This window comes from Ptiloglossa arizonensis, chromosome 1 (assembly GCF_051014685.1).
Source record: "Ptiloglossa arizonensis isolate GNS036 chromosome 1, iyPtiAriz1_principal, whole genome shotgun sequence".
NCBI lineage: Eukaryota > Metazoa > Arthropoda > Insecta > Hymenoptera > Colletidae > Ptiloglossa > Ptiloglossa arizonensis.
In genome coordinates this window covers 25,936,123-25,958,781 of record NC_135048.1, presented here as the reverse complement: position 1 = coordinate 25,958,781, position 22,659 = coordinate 25,936,123, and the positions used below count along the sequence as shown (strand labels likewise).

At 43.9% G+C, this 22,659-nt stretch overlaps 3 protein-coding genes across 10 annotated transcripts in view; 1 reads left to right on the top strand and 2 right to left on the bottom strand.

The window, feature by feature from the left end:
* The window catches only part of Fz2 (frizzled 2), a 319,520-nt gene that overhangs the window by 778 nt on the left and 296,083 nt on the right, over nt 1–22,659 (top strand). The window lies entirely within an intron of this gene.
* LOC143149690 (BTB/POZ domain-containing protein 9) lies at nt 186–22,508 on the bottom strand. Of its 8 annotated transcripts, none has more exons than XM_076317269.1 (10): nt 22,350–22,508; nt 18,023–18,243; nt 6,181–6,301; nt 3,555–3,720; nt 1,740–1,933; nt 1,308–1,525; nt 1,063–1,245; nt 912–990; nt 674–852; nt 186–597 (listed from the first exon to the last, which is right to left on the bottom strand). In XM_076317269.1, the coding sequence occupies exons 2-10, from the start codon at nt 18,217–18,219 to the stop codon at nt 396–398; spliced, it is 1,539 nt and encodes a 512-aa protein (XP_076173384.1). In that variant the 5' UTR covers nt 18,220–18,243; nt 22,350–22,508; the 3' UTR covers nt 186–395. The 8 variants fall into 8 exon arrangements, with proteins under 8 accessions (XP_076173384.1, XP_076173419.1, XP_076173376.1 ...); XM_076317304.1 differs by having other exon boundaries at nt 18,023–18,240; XM_076317261.1 differs by lacking the exon at nt 22,350–22,508 and adding an exon at nt 21,516–22,213.
* LOC143149727 (putative small nuclear ribonucleoprotein E) lies at nt 2,086–2,868 on the bottom strand. The gene has a single exon (XM_076317332.1). It carries the CDS (start codon nt 2,783–2,785, stop codon nt 2,501–2,503), a length of 285 nt encoding a protein of 94 aa, XP_076173447.1. The 5' UTR covers nt 2,786–2,868; the 3' UTR covers nt 2,086–2,500.

The following is a 22,659-nucleotide window of genomic DNA, read 5'->3' as shown; positions in this document are numbered from 1 at the left end:
GCAGGACACGTATAATTGTTTGGCATACTTTAATTCTGTCGAGAGCCAAAGTCTTTAATTGCAAGCCAATATCGGTCGATTTCAATCGCTACCGTAAACGGAGCCAAAACGACCATCGCATGTAATTTACAACGCGCGTTAGATTTTCATCGTGTAAAAAAGATAGAGGCGACTAAACATACGTAATGATTCATTTCCATTTATTCCGAATAGTACAAAAATTACATTTCTGCTAATTATACCCTGTGCGCGTTTAAAATTTACTTCAATTATAAACCGAACAACAAATTGCACTCTTACGTTTCAATCTCTGATAATACATATCCATTTTACGTTGTACTCGCGAAGTTATATATGTACAAGCTTATGGAATGAGAGATAATATTTATATATCGTTAATGCGTGGATTTGGGAACCGAATGGCTGGGAGTAAAAACTTCGTAATCTACTACAGGGAAATGATAGTCTCCCATGAGTACGGTATTGGAAGCATGTTCACCGTCGTAACTGTGGGGAAGATTACTGTAACTTTCCATATTCACGTTGCAATTACTGGAAATGAGTAAATCGGCTCCAGCCCCAAAAATTGGTCCAATGCTGCAACGGTATTAGAAAATCGATATAGTTCTACACGATTGTATTTGTTTAGATACGTTAAGTGAATAATATTTACTCCGGATGATAACAAATTGCGAATGGTCTCTTCACGATGTCGTACTTTGTCGGGGGTACGTCCTGATTATTCGTCAAAGTAAACAGGAAAGCTTTCTCTGAAAATATGTAGTGCCCTTTAGCATTCGTTTTGCCCCATGGTGCATCGCTAAAACCACCGCAAATTTCTCCACGAGTTCCCTAAAAGAGCATAAAAAATCTTATTCGTCGACTTAATTTCGCCTCTTGGAATTACATACCAGTGCAATTACGTATGTTGGACAAACTCCGTCGCAATGTCGATGAAATGATGTTGCCGAGTAACCATGACTAGAGGCTCTGAAACGCGTAAAACAATTAGTACGTTTTGTCAACGACGATACATCTTCATTGATTGCACATTAAACCTACCGATATACTAAACGCCAACTCTGTTTCGGTGACCCGTACCATTGATTCAGAAGACGTTGAAAACCCATCTTATCGCGAGATAGGATTTGTGACCCGGGAAAGAGAAAAGGACTTACTCTTGGCTGTAACCGCTTGTCTGCACAAATTTCTGCATACTTGTTGGGTAGTGCTGCATATCTATACCTAAAACAAAACGTAAAAATCGAAAGCCTCCAAGAAAAACAAAATTTCCTGGCAAACCGTACCTTATGCATTCTGAGCCACTTGATCGATCGGGATTGAAAAATTCGTACCTCTCCAAGGATAACTCTATAGGCACTGCTCCGGTTGGTTCTACTTCCTCCGCAAAGACCTGGCTGTCGATTAGCAGCAGGCGAACATGATTTATCACCCCTGATAAATGTTGGCAAACCCTCAAGCGTTCCTCCTCTGTCCAGTGTTGAGTAGGCTGCGTCACCCCTGCCTAGGAGCGTGGTCCGTACGGTTAAGCGTTCCTTAACTCGTAATTCTAAATTCCGATCCAAGAACCTAAGGACCCAAGGACCCGATAATAATCGTATGCGACATAAGGTCTAAGACCTTGCACGACATACGCATGGTCAGAGCGTTAAGTCTTCTTGGAATTCAAGGGATACGAAGTACTCGGAAACGGAATAGAATTTCGAAAGAAAAAGAACCTGATATTTAGCCCAATTTAGAACCGCTCTCCAGACGTCCTCTTCCTCCAGTCCCAGATAGTCGGAAGATATAAGCTTCACCAGTGCGTCCTTTGGGAGATTACAAAATGCAGTCGTTTTAACCGTGTCTACTGCATTCTCTCCGATGAAAGCGAAGCATCTTTCGATGAAAGACGAACAAGCCCCTTTGCCACCTGCGGTAAGAAAAAATACTCTGTTATTTGCGAAGAATTATTAACGTTTAGATATATTCTTACGAACGATACTTAACTTTAACGAATTTTAACGTTACACCAATGTTTCTTTAAACATTACATATACTTTATAATTATCAATAAAGTAAGCGTTACGATTCAAAAATATTTATTAAACACAAGTAGTCTTCATATCCGTTACATTAATTATTTTGTCGTGTAATATTTACATCTATAATTCATGTAAAAGATAAACGATAGTACAAAATCGAATACAATTCGATGGGTCGCATCAATTTCCATCCGTCAAAGTACAAACTTTGCAAATAAAGTTCTTAATGTGTGACAGTTCTAAATGTCTTGGAAAGTACAAAATTACGGTAACAAATACATCCCTCGGTTAAGAATAACAATTTGTCACGATCGATTTGACATTGTTCGTCCTAATGGAGTGTTTTTATGTCACATTTTGCCGAGTACAATATACACACGCGATCATCACGCAGAGTACAAAAGAAGACATTTGTTATTTATCCTAAAATGTTCTCCGAGGTTATGATGCGGTACTTAATTCACCCCTGGATTCGTATTTTGTATTAATGTTATATTGTCGCCCTTTAACATGATGCGTCCGAGCGGTTTCCTGTTTTTCGTCTTCATATAATATTCCTCTGCATCGTCCAGTACCAAATTCATGTATTCGTCGAAACCAACTATGTGACCCTCGATTCGGAGGTTTATGTTCTCGAACAACCAAACTTGCACACGCGAACGGTTTTGCAAATATCGAAATATGAGGTTAATGGGTTGTACCATCACCTTTTGCACTTTCTGTGGTCCTTTGTAAGACATTGTTGTTGGTTTTCAAAAATTAATAGGCAACGCTTAACGAACGTGTGTTTCACGTATGCCGAATGCCGGAAAATGCGGCGTCGTGGTCGTACCAACTGCTGTTTCTAGTTCTTTTATTCCGGTTCTTAACACGAACATATTATATAGTTTTAAACTCCCTATATCTTAGACAGTTTCAAACAATATTGCGCAGCCATAAAAGAACAATAACACGAACGCGTTGTAAATTATATTTTACCAAATTCAATACGAATAATGAAAAATGTCAAGAGAGGCAAAGGTTAGTTGGCACCACTGATACCGTACGATTGTTCTACAACGTGCTGCCTCGGTAGCAAATACACCAACTTACGCGACGAAGAACACAGTCGGTAACTTACCGTGCGAGAAGAAACTTTTTCAACGAAAAACAAATACATAGAATAAACAATTTTCTTAATTTCACGGAACAAAATAACATAATACGAATGGTTCAAAGCCTACTATTATCGGTTCTATAACGTAATGAAAAAAATTAAGTAAAATCGTGCGAACTGTACGAACCAATACACACTCCGCGCTTTAAGTTCGTTAATTCTTGATAATCTCGCGTGAATTCTCGTTACTCAGCGTCTCGTCTCGTCAATAGCCACGAGTAGGCGAATCGTTTCCACTCGATTCGAATTTCACGCGCGTCGCGTTTCTCCGGGCGGAACGAAACCGTCAAGTTCGACGACAATGGGAATTGTTCGGTGTTTCGACTTTTAATAGGATCCCGTGAATAACTTACCAGGAACTCGCTCTTGGGCATCCAGAGCCGCAGTCAACAGAGCACACGCGTTCCCGGGGCTGAGAGTGGCGGAAACGTGTTCCTCGCAACTTCTCCAAAGTTCCTCGACACCGAGTTCCTGGGCGAGACCCAGCATCTCGAAGATGCCGCTGTCCTGTAGCATGATCTATATAGAAAAGTTACCAGGAGTGAGAAACTCGGCCGTGCACTGTGGGTCAGCGGGAACTTTCGTACACGACGGTTTCTCGCGTAGAGGAGTAGGAGGAGTAGGAGGAGGAGGTTGTTGAAAAACGGTCATTTTTAACCTGAAATGAAAATAATTCGCGCAGGATCCTCAAGAATGTTTTCATAATGAAAAAATATTCCTATTGTCCTAAAACTGTTGTTAAAAACGACTTGTGAAAAGTTTGAAGCAACAACGACTGGACTTCCCCAGTATTATTTTTCATCTCCTTTTTTTCTTCTAATAATCAATCAGTTTTGAAACGATTAACAAGAAAATCAATCGACAAATCGACTAAAGATACAAAACCAAGTATTATAAAAACGGTTGTTAAAAATGATTTGTTGTGAAAAGTTTGAAGCAACGACAACTGGAATTCCCCAGTATTATTTTTCATCTTCTTTTTTTCTTCAAATAACCAATCATTTTCGAAAGGATTAACAAGAAAATCAATCGAAGATACAAAACCAAAGTATTATAAAATCGTTGCTACGCCAATATAACTGGTTTGCATTGGGAGAATTATTGACGATAACTTGGCAACATTTGGCGTAAAAATAATAACGACGTAAAATACCTACGTGTGTATATTACTTCAAATGTACGTTTATACGTGTTTTACACCACCCCTATCTTTCACCACCATTGTATCGTTGCTTCAAATGTATATATTACTTCGAATACGCGTCCATATATTTTTTATTACCACTATATTATTACCTCAAAGGTATTACTTCAAATATACACGCACAGTTATGTGTTTCGTATCGTTCCTATTTTTAAATCGAATATCGCTAAATTATCGAACATTCAATATACACGTTATTCGTTACTGTTTCTACAACGATTTTACGGCACTTGGATTTTACTCGATTTCGATCTCCGATTGATTCATTTTTCGATCATTTTTCTCATCAAGTCTTCTCCATGCCGGTAACACTTTTAAAACTCTTTGCGTCAAAATAAAAAAATTGTAAATATAAACGCACCTACGTTCGTAAATAAATTTCTCGTATTGTACAATTTGGCTTGCAAAAGGATTACAATAATTAGATTGTAACCTACGTATAATATGTTGCTCGATAAATTTTGTCGTTCGATGAGAAATGGAGTTTTATTAGGTTCGTCGTTTTATTTTTGTAAAGATGTGAGTTTGAAGTTTCATGTAGATTTCTCGACTCGTTCGTATATTTACACTTTTTCCAAGTTCAAGTGTCATACTATTTGTTTGTTCGGAAAGTTATTTAGTTCTTTTTGGTGAAAACGAAACACTATTTTTTCAGATTTTCAGTGTATAAACATTTAATTAACCCTTTGCGTTCGAAGCATTTCTCTACGCGAGAAACCTTAAAGAAATCTTTCATATTGGATGTGAAAATAAATCGTGGATTAACTTGGATGTTATCTCGTCGAGATATTTCGCATACAAGATAGTTTATTTATCTCGAGCCATGAAGAAAGTTTTCCTCTTGAAAAATTGAAATTTAGAAAACTTTGAAAAATCCCGATGCATCGGTCTCTTTTGCGAGTCTTGGTCGTTTTTCTAGTGCAAATTCGTTTAAATTATATATTTGGTTAAATTAAATATTCTTTATTTTGGAAAACGCAATATTATTTCTCTACGCAAGAAATCTCAAAGAAATCTTTCACATCGGATGTGAAAATAAATCCTGGACTAAACTTGAATGTTATCTCGTCGAGATATTTCGAATACAAGATACTTTATTTATCTTGTCGACATATTCCGTATACAAGATAATTTATTTATCTCGAGCCACGAAGGAAGTTTTCCTCTTGAAAAATTAAATTTAGTAAAATTTGAAACTTAGAAATTTAGAAATTTGCACTCGGTCGCTTTTCAAGTGCAAAGGATTAAAAATAATATATTCTCCATTTTCGAAAACACAAAACCTCAAAGAAATCTTTCATATCACATATGAAAACAAATCGTGGAATAAATTTGAATGTTATCTCGTCGACATATTCCGCACACAAGATACTTTATTTATCTCGAGCAACGAAGAAAGTTTCCCCCTTAAAAAATTCAAACTTGGAAAAATTTGAAACTTAGAAATTTTAAAATCTGCACTGGGTCACTTTTCGAGTGCAAAGTTTAAAAAATTATATATTCTCTACTTTGAAAAAAAAAACAACTTCCCAAACAATATTTCCTAACACTAAAAACAAAACCCACAAAACTCATCCAACAACCTACTAAATTAACTCCAACAAACTCCCTCCCCGGTAATCCCAACCGCGCCATCTTTGAACCTCTGTACAAGTACCCAATATCAAATCATAAAAGATCCTCGCAATTTTTCATTTTCTCACAATCCATGAAAATTGTCCTTGTTCCGAACAGCTCGTACGCAAAACCCCGGTTAAATCTCAAACACTATTTACCTTGCCGGTGTAGATGTAATGTATGAACTGCCGAAATGTTTCCGGATGAGCGTGCGACATACGCACCGGTGTGGGATTCCCCGGTGTCCCGATCCTCTTCGCGGCCGTGAAGTTCTTGCACCTGCGGAGATGAAATCCCTGCTGCATCGATTCTCAACGAACGATAATTACCACGCGACAGGTCCGCGGTAGGTCCGGGTGGCGGGTGGTGGGGGGTGGTGGGGGGTGGCGGGGGCCCGATGGGCGGGGAACAATGGAAAGAAGAGGGTCGAATTGGTGCTGCGTGCGCGTAAATGTGCCGCGGCTGCGTGGGCCCTTCTAACGAACACCCCACTCCTTCTCTCTCCCCCTCTCTCTCTCTCTCTCCCTCTCTCTCGTGTCTCGCCCGGCGCTCCCACTTCTGGCAGTGTTTCTTGTTACAAAAGGGCTTAATTGACTTCGTCAGGAAGCTCCGTTGCCACGAGAGGTGTTCGTAACGTACGCTTTCTAGCTCCCGCGAGCGGTCCCCGGGCTTTAGTTTCCGTTCCTCTAGAAATTAATGGCGACCTTCGAAAAGTCACTCCGCGAACCCCTCGCGGCGTTCAAACGGGGGTGGGTGGAGGGTGGGGGGTGGTCGCGGCGGCTCCACGGAGAGCGAAACGGGACACGGAAGAGCGAATCTTTTCTGGCACCTCGAGCTGGAAGCGGATCCCCCATGACCCATTGGGAGAGGGACCATTCGATCACGGGTCTCCCGTCGTCGAACGTCGTCGTTTCCGCGCGAGCTGCCGCCCGCGACTAGACGCACAAAAGGAAAGCTCTCAACATCGACGAGTCTAGAAACGGGTTGTGCACCCTTTTCGCGTCTAGAATCGTCGTCGCGTACTCTTTATATTTTTCTTTCTTTCTTTCTTTCTTCTCTTTCTTTCTTTCTTTTTTTTCACCTCTACGCGTGGAAACTCCACGAAAGTACTTTGTATATTAATTTCGCGCGGTGTGCAACGTTTGTTGCGTTCGGTCTCGCGCGAGACACGAATACCGATCGGAAGGGATGTTTAAGAGAGGTGTCGATTCGAGTGAAAATGTTTTGATGTAGTGAGTTTAGCGTGGCGTGGGTTTAGGAAAATGTAGCTTTGAGGGAATTTAGTGTGGGATTATAGCGAATAGTGTGTGTGTGAGAGAGAGAGCATGAGGGCGAGTGACTTGATAGAGAGTGTCCCGATCATCACCGGTCGATTTACTTTTTGAATAAGACTCGAACGGTTTAGGTAATCTTGATATTTTTTCTTTTATTTAGAAGTAGAAACTTGGGAGTTAGCGTGGCGTGGGTTTAGGAAAACGTAGCTTTGAGAGAACATAGTGTAAGATTATAGCGAATAGTGTGTGTGTGAGAGAGAAAGAGCATGGGGGAGAGTGACCCGATTGAGGGTGCCCCGATCATCACCGGTCGATTTACTTTTTGAATAAAACTCGAACGGTTTAGGTAATCTTGATACTTTTTCTTTTGTTTGAAAGTAGAAACTCGGGAGTTAATAATGGAATAAGATATCTTCCAAATGGTCGCTTAGGTTTCTTTTACAGACCGCCGATCTTTCCCAAAATTTTTCACCACGTTTTCGCGAAAACTAAGATCAATTTCACCAATGACACGTTTGATGTTGTCTTTCGAACCAGTACAACTTTCGGCATTCTCAAGAAGCGTGACATAAGTCACGTATGGCTTCAAATTCTGGGGTATGAAAAGGGTCATCGTTCTGAATGATGGTTGTAGTAGCGTGTTTCTGGAGAGAGAACATTGAATCTAGACTATCGTAGAGTATGGTCAATTTTAAAGTATCTAGAGAAGTGTTGTCTACTCTAGATACGATATAGTATATTACTATTTCAAAGTACTTTGAGAAGTTTCGTCTACTCGATAGAATATCATTATTGTTGGTCATTACTCGTGGTGTTAGTTGAATAAACACTTCTGATACATCCTGGCCCTTAAATAAAAGTCCTACAATAATTTTAAGGATCGTGCTTAAGATACATAAGTTTTAAGATACAGTATAGTAGATTACGATTTCACAGTACTTTGAGAAGTTTCGTCTACTCGATAGAATATCGTTATTGTTGGTTATTACTCATGGTCTTAGTTGAATAAACATTTCTGATACATCCTGGTTCTTAAATACAAGTCCTACAATAATTTTAAGGATCGTGCTTGGAAGAGGGCAATAAAAGAGAATAAGAGTCGACAAGGGTCGGAGTAGACCCAATGAAAAGGCGGTTGACGGTGGCTCGTGTTAGCGAAATTTGGCGAGCAACGAGTGAGGGTGCAGGAGAGTGTGTGGTGGGAGTGTGGGAAACCGGGTAAGAGTCTTTCCTTTTTCCGAAAGGAAAAGTAGCGTTGAGTCGAGCAGTGTTGAGTCGAGTAGTGTTGAACCAAGAGTCCTGAAGCGTTGTATATAATTACACACAGTAGTCACGTTACTTACTGTTATCTGACTAGTGTCTAAGTATTAATTATTTACGATTAATAAATTGTTCCACGGTATTTTTCACTAAGGTGGTCGAGTTCGAACGTCGATTCCTCGAAACTCGTACGAATCGAGCCTTCGCGCGATAAAAATCGATTCTTTGTGTTATGGTGTACCTTTTCCAGCTCTTTTCGATGAATTTTCAACCTTTCATTATCAACGAAAGGTCTGGATGGCATCTAAGCGAGATAATAAAACAATGGAATATTTTTGCAATGATCTACAGACTGATAAACACTGTGTCGAATACACTTGGCAAATTTTCTCAACAATTGGTAGTCTTAAAGAATAAATTACTCCAGATTGGATACGAGTGAGATAACACGATGGTATTAGGTTGTTAAGTCATTTCGTTTTTTTTTTGGTGGAAATGAAACACGATTTTTTTAGAATGTATTAATATTTTGTTTAATTATATATTCTCCATTTTGGAAAACGAAATTATTTGTTGAACAACCCAGTATTGAAAATAAAATACTAAATACTAAAATATTTAAGTAAGTACTTTCCAAATTGGACACGACTCAAACTATACCATCCAATGTACTACACACCCCACAGTAGAAACATTATCATCGATTTACTTGAAAACGAAGCCACGAAAATATTTTTCTAACGAAAGGTGTACGTGACTATCTACACGGTTCCATTGGAAAGGACCAACAAGGTACGGTGTAAAAGAATCTCGTGTGGAAAGCTTCGGTCGGTTACTAGATACTTCTTGTGTAAATATACAGAGTGCTACCGAACTGGTGGCACAAGTCGATCGAGGGTGAATCTCGGTGAAGGAATAAGTCGAAAATGTAGAGTGACGTTTTTTTCCTACGGAGCTCCATTTTCGAATAAATCGATGTTAAATATTTGAGGAGCACGAGTACACTTTCATACGGTCAATGTCTACATGCAAAGAATGTCACTGTGTTACTCGAAGTATACAGGGTGTTATCAAACTGGTGCAAGCCGATCGAGGACAAATCTCTGTGAAGAGATAAATCGAAAGTGTAGAGTAATAACATTTTTCACGGATAATCAATCCTTACGTCCAAAATGTATCACTGTGCTATTCAAATCGATTTCGATCGTTTACTTTAGGTAAGGAACTAACAATTTCTTGAACTGAGGGATTGTGGCGGTAATTTTCAATTTCGCCACCAGAGGGCAGGCGACTTCTTTCTCGAAAGTTTCTCTACCAACTCCGATCGGTATACTAGATTGTTTGATAAGTTTTATCGTTTTTTCCATTGTACAAAAAATACTGCTATACTTTAACTTTGAAGTGTAAATATACGAATGGGTCGACAGATCTACACGAAACTTCACACACGTTCGTCAAAGAGTAGTACCATCTTTAGAAAAATAAAACAACGAACTTAATAGCTCTATTTCTCATCGAACGACAAAACTTATCGAACCTATTTTGGGTTGTTCGGAAAGTCATTTCGTTTTTTTTTTTTTTAGTGAAAATGAAATACGATTTTTTTTAAAATGTACGAACATTTTATAAAATTATATATTCTCCATTCCGGAAATGACTTTCGGAACAATCCAATAATTCGGAGAGTTCCAACGCGAGTGGAGATATTGCAAGTTTTCGATGTACAGGATGGTGAAAGTTTATCGAGGGTGAATCTGGGTGGAAGAATTAGTCAAAAACGTGTAGTAACATTTTTTCACAGCTCTATTTTCGAGTAAATCGATGGTAGATCGATGAAGATTCTACTTGGGATGTGCAGTACACTGGATTGATGATATAATTTGAGTAGTGTCCAATTGGGAAAATACTCAAGTATTTTAGTATTTAGTATTTTATTTTAAATATTTATCATATGATGGCTTCTGAAGGGTGTGCTGGAGAAGTGTATAAATGAAAATAGGAAAAGGATTGTGGAAGCTTTTCATCGGTAAAGTATCCTACATATTAGTTCGGAAAGTAATTTCGTTTTTCAAAATGGAGAATATACAATTGAATAAAATGTTTACACACTCTAAAAAAAATAGTGTTTCACAAAAATAAAAAAACGACTTTCCAAACAACCCTCGAATTTATATTATATTATATTATATAATATAATATTTCGAATCCTCGACTCTCGATCAAGATCGAGCTCGCGGTACGAATATACATTGGACAGGAGTTCTTTCTCGATCGAGGCGTACACGTAGACATTATACTCTAGTTCCAAACACCTCGAGGACTGTTCTCCGCGCGAGAAACACGAGAAAGAAGCTCGCTGCTCGCGTTCGCTCGGCACAGCGTCGCGGGTAAGTAGGAGCGTATTTCAGCGTTGAAATCGTACTCGAGCGCGGTCTATCGATTCACGGTGTCGTGGAAAGAGAGTCGTGCATTAGACAAGGGGCGGTGGTGGTGGTTCGCGTAACGAACGGCGTTGAACGGGCCGTTTCCATCGTCGACGAAGACAACGGACCGCCTCGACGACTCGTACGGTTTCTAATACCGCGAGACTCGACGAAGCGGAAAGATTTTCCAACGTTTGCCGGTACACGTTGCGCCGCGGAGGCGGAGAAGAGTTCGCGAGAGGGTAAAGCGCGTGGGGGCGGTGTTAGGGGGGATGGTGGGGGTGGCTCGTATCGAATCAAAAGAAACTCCGCTCAAAGAGCCCGAGCGCAAATGGAAAAGGCATGCACCGCGTGTTGCTTTGACATTATAATATAACCGGGGCGTTAACAAACGCTCAGCTTCGTCGACAGAAGTGCGCGAAACTTGGAAAATCGTGGCCGACCCGCGAAAACTGGTGCTCAAAAAAATTAAAAACACCCAACCCGTTACACCAACGGTTCTACGGCTACGTATACGCCTAGTCCGCGGGTCGACTTTTAACCGACGGAAAAAGCACGACCTTTGTGCTTTCGCGTGCAGTTTGGTAACGAAGCGGGACCGCGCGCATAATATCAAAGTGATAGTGCGCGCATTTGTATCCGCAAATTAGAGGGAAATATTCAAGTATCCGGAGTCGCGCGCGTTCTTCGGCTCGCTCTTTGCTCGTGCGCTTGCGCGCCCGAGTGAGAGGGAGAACTCGCGCGATGTAATTTCTCTTCCGACCTAACCTCAAACTCTTCTCCGTTTCAAACGAATCGATCTCCGTTGCGTCGAAACCTTTCCGTCTCGCTCGTCGATCTAGCGAAATTCTTCGACGAGGACGTTGATCCCGGGAAACACACGGTGGATACACAACCGATTGAATTTTAGGGAAATAGCCGAGATGGAACACCGTAGGAATCGTTCCACCGCGCGACATCTATCGGTTCAATTCTCGCGACATCTATCGGTTCAATTCTCGCGACATCTATCGTTTCAATTCTCGCGACGTGGAACGACCGTAGTGTTCTTCGAGCGAACGATCCCCTTGTTATTCAAACGGTTTTCGTCGCCCCTGTTCCACCTATTCGGTACTCGGACCATCGTTGTGGATCTTTTCCACGTCGAGCTCCACGCGGCTGAACAATTCTGACCGTGGCCGGGACGCGATATCGTACAAAAGCCACGCTGCCGCTGTCGTCGTTGCCGCTGCGTGGTAACCGTGGTAGCGGTGGAGGGGAGGGGAATAAAGGCGCCGGATGCTCGGTCGCGATAGATGGTACGCGGAACGAGCCGTGCGCCGCGGGTGGGGGTAAAGGGGGCGGAGAAAGGACGCTGAGAGAGAGAGAGAGAGAGAGAGGGAAGGAACGCGGCGAGGAGAGCTTTTCCCTAATCACAGGCGAACGCCGGCGCGGAATCAAAGAAAACCAAATATCAGCGAGCGACGCCGAGAAAAGAATAGGGCATCGCGCGTCTGGTGTGTCGGCGAGGTGTCGCGGGGGCTCGGTAACGTTGGTTCACGAGTCTCGAGCCAGAGAGAGAGACAGAGAGAACCGGTTAGGGGTAGGGGGCTAGTCGCGCAGAGAAACGAGGGTCGCGGATGCTTGGTTTCACGGCGGCAAGGGTTGAATGTCGCCGCGGGCTCCGCTACTAACGACCAAGCGCCCGATTATATAGCGGCTCCGTCGATTTCCGTGGAAAAACCGCCTACACGCTTCCGGTGCACGCGTTCAGTCAAATTCCGCGACCAACGAACACCGCGATTTCGCCAACGGTGAAACGAACGGTGGCTTCTCGCACCGCGGTCCATTATCGGGGATCGTTCCGCGATCGATACGAATCTATGGTATTGTACTCGAGTGCATAATTACGGGCGTGTCGACGACACAAACCGGCTCGCTCCGTTTTTCGAGCAAATTTTTCCTAACGCCCACTTCTGCACGGTGGTGTGTGTTTCGCGTAGACGATTGAAAATTAAACGGGTACGCCGTTCAACCCTTCCTCTGTGTTCGAGTACCAAGCTTGTTCGTCTTTCTTGGTTAAGGGAGGACACCACCCTGACGAGTCCAGACAATTTAATCATTTTTTAATGTATTTAATTTAGTTTGTTTAAGAACATGTAGAAATTATTAATTACACATTTTTCATAAAAAAATATCTAATTAATGCAATTGGGGGAATTTGTATTTATTTCCGTCATAATGAATACTTGGGTTATTAATTAGATATTTGTTTAGAGAAAAAATATTTTCTTAAAGATCGAAGCGTGTAGAATGTTACGTCGAAAGGATATTTCGAAATTCAAATATTTAGGGAAGTTGCAGCTACAAATAAATTTGTTTTACGTTTTTCTCAGGATTATAGTTTTCAATCTGACGAAATCTCCGGAAGTGCACGTCCGATTTACTTCAAATTTTATAAAGATATTCTGTATAGAGTATTCTACAATGTGACGTACGATTTCTTTAAGTATGTTAATTGTTTAATTTTTTATACACGCTTAAAGTCGTTTTTCTTTTATAAAAGTGATTGATTTTTCTTCAAACTTCGACCATTTTCACATTCATTACAATTTTCGAAAAATCGTATGCTACATTTTAGATGATAATCTCTAGTTTATGCCTCGACAATATTTTTTTATTTCAAACATCCCAATTCTTGTCAATTGTGACGACCGACAAACAATGTTTCACCAGAAGGGAATAGCGAATAATTTCGCCAATTCGTACAATTTTAATTTCGAAAAATTGTAAAACGAAGCTGATAGTTATATCTATATTCTCTGAAAAGGACTGCATTTTTCGTTTAGTAATTACTCAGGAAAAAAATTTGCAAAATTTGTCCATTTTTTGACGTCTCACAGTAATATCCTCCCTTAAGACATTCAGCTAAGAGAGTTATATTTTTAAGAGAATGTGACAAACTGAATATTTATCACAGTGATAGTGACTTCTTCGCAATTTTAATATTACCAACTTTTCTATAGTAGTTTTATATTTAAACAGTTAATACTCCCCGAAACGATTTCGAACGTTCCTAATTTTGTGCCGCGGTGGTTTCGATAATTCCACGGGAATCCGACAGCCATTGTTCCGGGACGCGATTTTGTAATTCGAATTGTACATTCTAAATTTACCGCTACTAAATTTGATTCGGTACGTTATTTCGAGAGCTTTCGTTATAAACACAATTAAAAGTTTCTCGACGAGCGCTCGCAACAGCGCTTCAAGCGTTGTTGGACCGAGTCTAACGGTCTAAAAAGCTAGTTCGGTTAATAATTGAAATTTTGCAATTAGAAGGTTTTCTAGCGGTGTGAGCTGGTACGTGCTCCTTTCGGTGGAAAGGTCGAGAGATATCGATTTATAAAAAATTCATTTCTCGAACGATGCTGTCTGGATATTTTGAGAAATACGAGCGAGCCTCGAATAAAGAACCAAAATCTTCGACTTGTAGATGTTCTCGAGCGAAGGAGATTTAACGAATGAACATTTCACGCACAGAGTCTTTGTACGAAGACCGACGGAAGGGGACGAACAAAATTACAGTGTTCTAGAGGTTTTCGAGACACGAGGATCAACTGTACGAGGGAAGTACGTGATTTTGTACCTTGTCATAGGGACTATGTACAGTGTGTCCCGATCATCACCGGTCGACTTGAATTTCGCGCCATTTTTAAAACGTCCAACCGATTAACCTGAAACTTGACGTATATTATCCAGATAGATGGTAAATCGATCGTGAAAAAAGAAATCAAGATTACTTAAACCATTTGAGTTTCGTTCCTAAAGTAAATCGACCGGTGATTATCGGGACACCCTCTAGGCACAATGACTCGCAGATTTATTCACACACGCCTTGTAATCGCAAATATCGTTTCTCAAAGGGATAAAATATTCTTGCAGTACCTTTGTCTGTCTCCTACAATTAAACACGCATCCAAACTTCGCCAAACCTCGACCAACGCTTTCGAACGTTTCACCAAACATACACCCGGGTCCAAATATGAAATCTAAATTCACTCGTACATCCCCGAGTCAATATCCACATATTCGTCCCTGCAAGAAACACGCAAACCTTGCGTTCGAATCGAACGTAAAATTTTCCTCGACCTTCCAATACTTGAGACTCACTTTCTCTTAAAATGTGTACATACAGTGTCATCGTGACACCAGAGACAAAAATTACCGATTCGGGGCAAACTTTGGAAAACGAACTCACGGGATCGTTAATGACCGATTCGACGCGTAACTGGACAAGCAACGACAAGCAACGAGTGTGTTCGGGGTTTGGGATTGCGCGCGCGCGTTCAAGTGCCATCGTGCAATCGAAGCACCGGGGGCTTGTTTTTCAATTTCTTCTCTCCCGTTGTCGACCAACTCGTACTCGTTTCGCTTTTCGAAATGACAAGGATTACAAGGGAACGTGAGTGGTGGGGAGGGGTTATGGTGTGGGTACCCGCGACTCTTTGTCAGGATTTTCACCGGACTGTAGAGCACCGCGAGTTCTGAGTGCGGTCGCGTATTGTCCATTCGTTTCTCCCGCGGACGCCTGTCACGAGCATGCGTAACTTAATTTTCCGAGGCCCGGTGTCGGTGGAACGAGACAGAGAGAGAGAGAGAGAGAGAGAGAGAGAGAGAAAAGAGGGCGCCAGTATTCCCCCACCATCCACCTCCGATGACAAAAGAACCAGCGTTACCCTCCAGCGCCGATATCAAAAGGGTTCCACGGAAATATCGTAATTGACTTTACAATTAGCATCGGCCCGTAGCCGCGGAATGTCGTTGCCTTGACGCTGGCCCGCCCCCTCGGGTCCCGTGACGCTACCCCCACCACCGCCGGTACCACCGGCGGCACTCGGCTTCTTAAAACAATTAGAATTCAAGCTGGCGAAAACGCGGCCGGGAGACGCCGCACCGACCCGAATCCTCCCGAGTAGGCACTCTTTTCCCTTATTGTCCGACTAATTAGAACGTTCGATCGATTCATCTCGCCGTAACGATCTTACCGGCCCCTTAATTAAAATTCATCGCCGGACTCCACCGCCGTACCACCATCGTCCCCCACCCTCCTCCTTCTTTCCAGCGAAAGAAGAAAGTTCGATGACTTCGCGATTTTTTTCACCCCCGAAGGGGCACCGTTCGCTCGACCAAGAATTTTCCTAGTTCGCCGCCGTATCCGAACATTGTTTCGCAAACGGGAAACTCCAACCCGAGACGATCGCTCTTTCTCCTCTTTACTTTCGCGGGAACGATCGTGGCGCCCTCCGCCTACCGTTCCGCGAGACCCGTAACCGGAACGAGTGAATTATGTATAGGTTCGTCGGCGACTTCAAGAATTTAACGAAGTTATCATTTCACTTCCGTTGGCTTGGTTCGCGGATTCTGCGGAAAAGTTAACTCCGCGGGGTGTTTTTTTCCCCCCTCTTTTCTTTCTCCTTTTTTTCCTCTCTCTCTTCTACCGGTTCCCCGGCGGCGAGTAAAAAGTTTCCCCGACGTGGTTGCCGCGAAGTAAGTTTCCCCGGTATTAAGTACAGTTCCCCCCACCAACGGTCTCGATCGTGGACGCGTAGACACGTGTAGTGGGGGAAGGGTCACGTACGCGGGTAAACGGTTCGATTTCCCGCGTAAAATTCGCGAGTACACTGTACACTTCCAGAGTACACTGTTTTGCGTACAGTTCGTATCTGAAGGTTTTAGGTTAGTTTTTCGTTTCGAACGTTTCGGGAACTCCCGTCTTGGAAATTTTACGATTTTTCTTAAGAATGGAATTTTAGACGATACGAATGTCGACGTCTATCGTTTATATATTATGTTTTGTTTAAAATAAGAAACGTATGGACACTTTAGGTAGTGTCGACATATTTTTTTTTTAGATTGCTTCGAACGACGATAATAATTTGTATGCGTTGTAACGAGACACGAACATTGTAGAGGGGATGTTTTAGTCTTGAAGTAAAAATAACGGGCATGGGAATACTTAACAGAAATTGTTCTTCGAAAATACGAGTCGTTAAGCAAGTAAAATTCTTTAAAAGAATCTATCCTAATTTATTCTCCGCAAACTGTGTAAAACGAGAAACTATTAATCTTATTTTTCTCCTTTAGAAAATTCTCTGCAAATTTTCTAAAGAAAAACTATCAAACTAATTTTCTCCTAGTTCATTCTCTGCAAATTGCGTAAAAAAAGAAACAATCTTATTTTTCTTCTTTAGAAAATTTTCTTTAGAATTTTGTACGAAAAGATCTCTCCGTCTAATTTTTCCCTAATTTATTCCACAAAAACGATTCGTTAACGGAGTAAAATTTTCCAGAAAAAAAAAAGAAAAAAAATCAATCCATTTTATTTGTTCCCTAATACTTGAGACTAACCGTTGCAACGCACCCAGCTCGGTCTTTTCGAGGTTAACGCGAGTCTACGGACACTTTGAAACGCGGACAGCGCCCCCCCCCCCCGCGACGTCCGTTTCATTTACACGGCAAGAAAACGCCGCGAAGATAAGGGAGCGTAATGTTCCACGTTCCCGCGTTAATTCTCCATTTTCTGGAAGCGTCGAGACCCGTTGTCCCGACCGTGCCGAGAGCCGTATTTATTTTTCACGAGTACATCTCGCCCTTTCCGCCCCGTGGATACGCGGCGTTTCCCGGATCGTCATCCGGGTCTCGGAGGAAATCCCGACTCGTTCACGGATCGATCGTACACGGCCGTGGCGACGTGCTGTTTTAATAAAAATTACGATTAACAATTAATTCGATCCCACGGCGACGCGCGACGTCGGTGTTCGTTTAATAAAATTTCTAGCTCGACTGGCTCCGTTCGCGGGAAGAACGCGTCGAAGTCGATGACGTTCTCCCCCGTGGGACGTCGCAGGATATCGGGAGGGAGGGGGAAGAGAGAGAGAGAGAGAGAGAGAGAGAGAGAGAGAGAGAGAGAGAATAATATAAATTGTTCCATTATGGACGATTTCGAGGGCGCGAATAAATTAATGCGCGCGATTGGAACGATATGGAACGCGAGGAATACTGACCTCGCTTGGAGTATAATTCTGTGAGCGTACACCGGTGTTTCGTCCCGACCGAGCAGAAAGATGATGTCAGCCGTGTCTTTGTCCTCGGAGAGCCGGGCCAAGTCCTCCAGAAGTCTGGGTACACCGGCTAAACCAGCCTCGCCCGATACCCCAGCCGCACCTGGTGCCGCTCCCACAGCAACGGCTCTGGTCCCCATGACGTACGAATCAAGAATCACCTACTGGGAAAAGAGAAGGAACGAATCAAACGCGCGATTTTTGTAACGTCGCGATCGGTAAATACCGCGTTTCAACACTCTCGAGCCTCTTTGTACTCATCGCGTGCGATAAACGCCTATGGGCGTTCGACACGCGTGTACGTTACGTATGGGAGGAGATCTTACGCACACGGCGTACGTTTTGAAGTCGTGCGTAGTCGAAAGGTTAAGCAGCGGTTTAACTCGCGGAGGATCGTATCGATACATCGGTATCTCTGAAACTGGACGAGTCTGAGAAAAAATTTGTTCGATACGAGGTACAAGGTGATGTGGTAATTTATCAAATTTATCGGCCATTTAGCGAATATTTGGTGAAAAAAAATTTTTGACAAAAATTGATCAGTATCGAGGGCAGAAATTTTGAAAATAGAGTTTTCATAGCGGATACCAAGGTCACCTTGGGTTTTTCAAACAGGAACGTATTTTTCTCTTCAATTGTAGTTGAAGATTGAGACCCATTCAAAAACTATATATATCATATTTTGTCGAGTACTGTGTCTACCGTAGCTTTTCGTCGTATTTTATTTTTAGACGGTGTAAACACATTTGACCTTGGACTACCGAATGTAAACATGGAACTACTCGGTTGTTCGGAAAGTCATTTCGTTTTCCAAAATGGAGAATATATAATTTAGTAAAACGTTTATACGCTCTAAAAAAATCGTGTTTCATTTTCACCAGAAAAAACGAAACGACATTCCGAACAACCCGATAGAATTTTGTAACGTTGAAATGTCATTCGATGAATGAAAATTCGAACTCAATTCAAGTTCGTAATTGAACGCATTGCGGTGTTCCTCGCCGCGAAATAATCCTCCTTTGAGATCTACTCGTGGTTCCGCGACTCGTTGAAAAATGTCGTCGATCGTCGCATTCCTCGAAGCACCGCCGCTTGCGAAACTCCCGTCGCTCTGACGACAACTTTTGCACCGTTCGAGCGTACTCGCGCTCGATTCGGAGACACCGAGTCGACGACAGTCGTCGAACCAGCCGGCACAAAGACGTTGCTTATCCTTTTCTAATCGTTGGTTCGCGGATCGCGCGAGTTTGTCGGTGCCGAGCAATCCGCGGCTAATCCGAAATTAATGGGGCCCCGTGAACGGGTATAAACCCGTGACGGCGATGACAGCGCGCGCGAATGGCGACGGGCCGCGCGTCAATTCGCCTCGAACATTTTCCATGATCGTGGGCGCGCGCGCGCAAGCGAGCGAGCGAGCATACCGCGGCGAGAAAAAAAAAGCAAAACCGATTAACGTACAATCGGCGCTAATTGCACGATTAATATTTGATTTGCACCTCGTCGCGACGCGGCCCGTCTCTCTCTTCTCTATCTCACTCTCTCTCTCTTCCTCTCTCGACGCCTCTCATCACGGTCGGTCGATCGACGCGGAGATTTTGTGTCACGGCGGCTGGCTGATTCCCTTTTAATTAGTTCGGGTTTTGTAGTTTTCGAACGCGTCACGCGTCGATTGTACCGCGTATCGCCGACGAGGAGACCGTCGAGGGATGGGGGGTGAGAGAGAGTACAGGGACCGGGTGGGGGGGAATCGGGGGGAAGGGAGTGATCGCGATTGCCGGTCATTTGCCCCCACCCCACCCCCTCCCCCTCTGAATTTCCTCGCTCCGTCGCATCTCGCATTCCGACGCCGCGATTCGATCAAATAGCCATTCGCCGTCCCGAGGTTTTGTTTACTCCCGGTCGAGCAAGTCGCGCGGCGTAAAAAATTTGTTAACGGCCGCGAATTTCCTGGCTCGCTTCGACTCGTCGGGTTCCATCGTTCGCGCGTCCTCTAACGAAATCGTCTGGCACCGACCCCGACGCGAAATTACCGCCGCGACAATGAATACACTCGTTTCGCTCGCGCAAAATTTCAGGTTATCCCCCGATCCGCGAGATTCATGGAGATCGACGGTTTCCTCGAAGTTCCGTGCGTCGAGAGTATCCCTTTCGATGAAAAATTTGTGTCGCGGCTCAGTCTACGAACATTGTTACAGTGTTTTGTAAACGACTACGGTATTTCAAAGGTTTCAGAGATCCCGACGGTTGGAAACGTCTACCGGTGTTCGTCTTTGGTTAGAAATCGATATCAACGATAAGTGTAATCATGTAATTGCACCGAATATACCGTTGGTCTTTGAAGAGACATCGATATCGGTAATGAGAAATTGAAGCAATGAATTTCCAGAGGACACGAAAACGGAGGAGTTGGCCAGTGCACCGTAGACACGGCGCATATTATCGTCGAGTATTCGAATATGCTTGAGAGATGGAACCGCTGTTCGGTTCTAAACATATATATATATACATAATATATACACAGTATACAGGTTACTGCAGCACACACTTGGGATCATAAGACAATAGTCTGTTCCGTTACGCATTCAGTGAATGTTCGATGATAAGTTCGTCTTTCGATAATATTCGTAATTGAAGTTTCTCCTAGTTATTTGTTTCTATCGATACAACCAGCGCGTACCAGCAGTTACTTTGTCTCTATTTGAAACAAACGTATCACTTTTCCCGTAAATTTTCACTATTCCCCTTTAAATCGTCGTCGTTTCGAAAAAAATGTTCCATGCGTTTCTCCCCTCACAGTCCCGAGCCGGGCCGTACTCGTACATATCCCGAAGCACTGTCATTTTTCTCGTTTCGTACCGATAGAATTTACAAAATCGGGGAAGCTCTTCCATTCGCACGTCGCTCCGATGAGTCGATATTTCCCGGTGAAAAAACGATACTGGGTTTCGTCGAAATACGTACAAACAAATACGCCAAGTTCCCGGAAGCGACTATCGACAGCGTTGTCCGAGATACGAATCCGCGATGAACGGTCGTCTCCCGTCCCGTCTGTGCCCCGAACCAGAGATCCCCGGCTCAATAGCGTAAAATTCCAACGCCGGTATCGAAATCGTCGAATTACATTCTCGTTACGCGTACTTCGCACGGACGAGATTGTCCGCAAACTCGTTCACGGTTCGCGCACGAACTGCCGCGGTCGGTCGCCGATGTTTGTTTTGAATTCGGTGGCCCGATCGGCTCGCCGTCGCGTTCAATAACGTTCGGATAAATAAATAGCGCGCGGACGATGAAACTCTGGCCGAAACGAGGCGAGTTCGCCTCACTCGTTCGGGCCCAAGGCGCTGTCATTCGCGGTGCTGCGTCGTCCGAGTGATAAAGCTCGGTCCCGGTAGCAATGTATACCGCGTTCTCTGAAAAGCTCCGGGTGCTCTCTCACCTTGGAGGTCGGCGGACGAGAACGAGCCGCGTGGAGGAGACGATGCTCTCGGATGTAGCAGACTAAGCGAGCCGAAGCGGCGCGCGGCGTCGGTGTTCCCGTGGCACACGTGGACGAGTATTATCTTCGCGCGCGAAACACTGCATTTTCGGTCGATCCAACGATGCTCTCACACTCCCGCGGGGCGAAACATTGTTTCCCCGAAAAGTTCCCCGTGCCGCGATCCCCTACTCCCGCCCGGAGCGAGCCGGTTTCACCCGTTGTTCTACAACGCAAACGTACTCCCGCGAGATCCACCGCGAGCACACATCGAGAAATGCACCGAAGAGTGGAGTGGTTCGGGCACGGTTCTCCGTTTCGGCCGGAAGTTTCCCCAAGTTCACCGCCAGCGAGAGGTATTTCTCGAGCACGAGACGAGTTTTACGAGCGCTGGACCGGGCCTGGCCTCTGTCCCGGCGGCGTCGCCTTCGTCGTCTTCGTGACTCCCTCTCGCTTCATCGCGGCGTTCGGTTGTGCTCGCGCCTCGTTCCACCGAGGCCCGGGACACCCCTCCCCTCGCTCCCCGGGTCCCGCGTGGCCAATGCTCCTGCAAGATCACTCCTCCTCCAGCCGTTGTTGCCAGATCCTCTCTGGAGCACCGATCCGACGCAGCGATCGAAACGGATACTTACACGGCCGCTGCCTCGTTCCAGCTAGCAACGGAATCGTCCGACTTGGCCCCCGCGATCCACGCGGAATCCCCCCTGCCCCTCTTACCCCTCCCTCGTCCACCCTGATCTCACTTTTTCGCTGTTTCTTCCTCGTCGACCAAGCGCTGTTTATCCACATTCCTACCTTTGTTCTTAAATCGCACCAAAGGCCTCTCCGGCTCTCGTTGCGGCTTCTCTCTCTCTCTTTCTCTCTCTCTCATCGCTTCATCCGACTGTGCTCTTGTTTTCGAGACGGGTTCGCCCGTGGTTTTGCTCGATCGCGCGATATTGCCGCAATGCGGTGCTTCCTAGTTTTCCCGACAAAATGAGATCATCCTTTTATTTGCGTCGCTCGTGCAGCCTCCCTTGCCCCACCCCATCGTTTCACCTCCCGAGATTCCGTCCGTGATTCACCAGATTCTCGGCGAGATCACGTTGCGATTTAGACGCTCGAA

Bases quoted from the DNA above. Each gene is read 5' to 3' on its own strand.
- LOC143149727 (XM_076317332.1), bottom strand. From the start codon at position 2,785: ATGTCTTACAAAGGACCACAGAAAGTGCAAAAGGTGATGGTACAACCC.
- LOC143149690 (XM_076317269.1), bottom strand. From the start codon at position 18,219: ATGGGGACCAGAGCCGTTGCTGTGGGAGCGGCACCAGGTGCGGCTGGG. The intron at 1,934-3,554 runs GTAAGTTATTCA...TTCTTACCGCAG, and splicing joins TGCCCAAGAGCGAGTTCCTG to GTGGCAAAGGGGCTTGTTCG. The intron at 1,246-1,307 runs GTACGGTTTGCC...GTTTTGTTTTAG, and splicing joins AGTGGCTCAGAATGCATAAG to GTATAGATATGCAGCACTAC.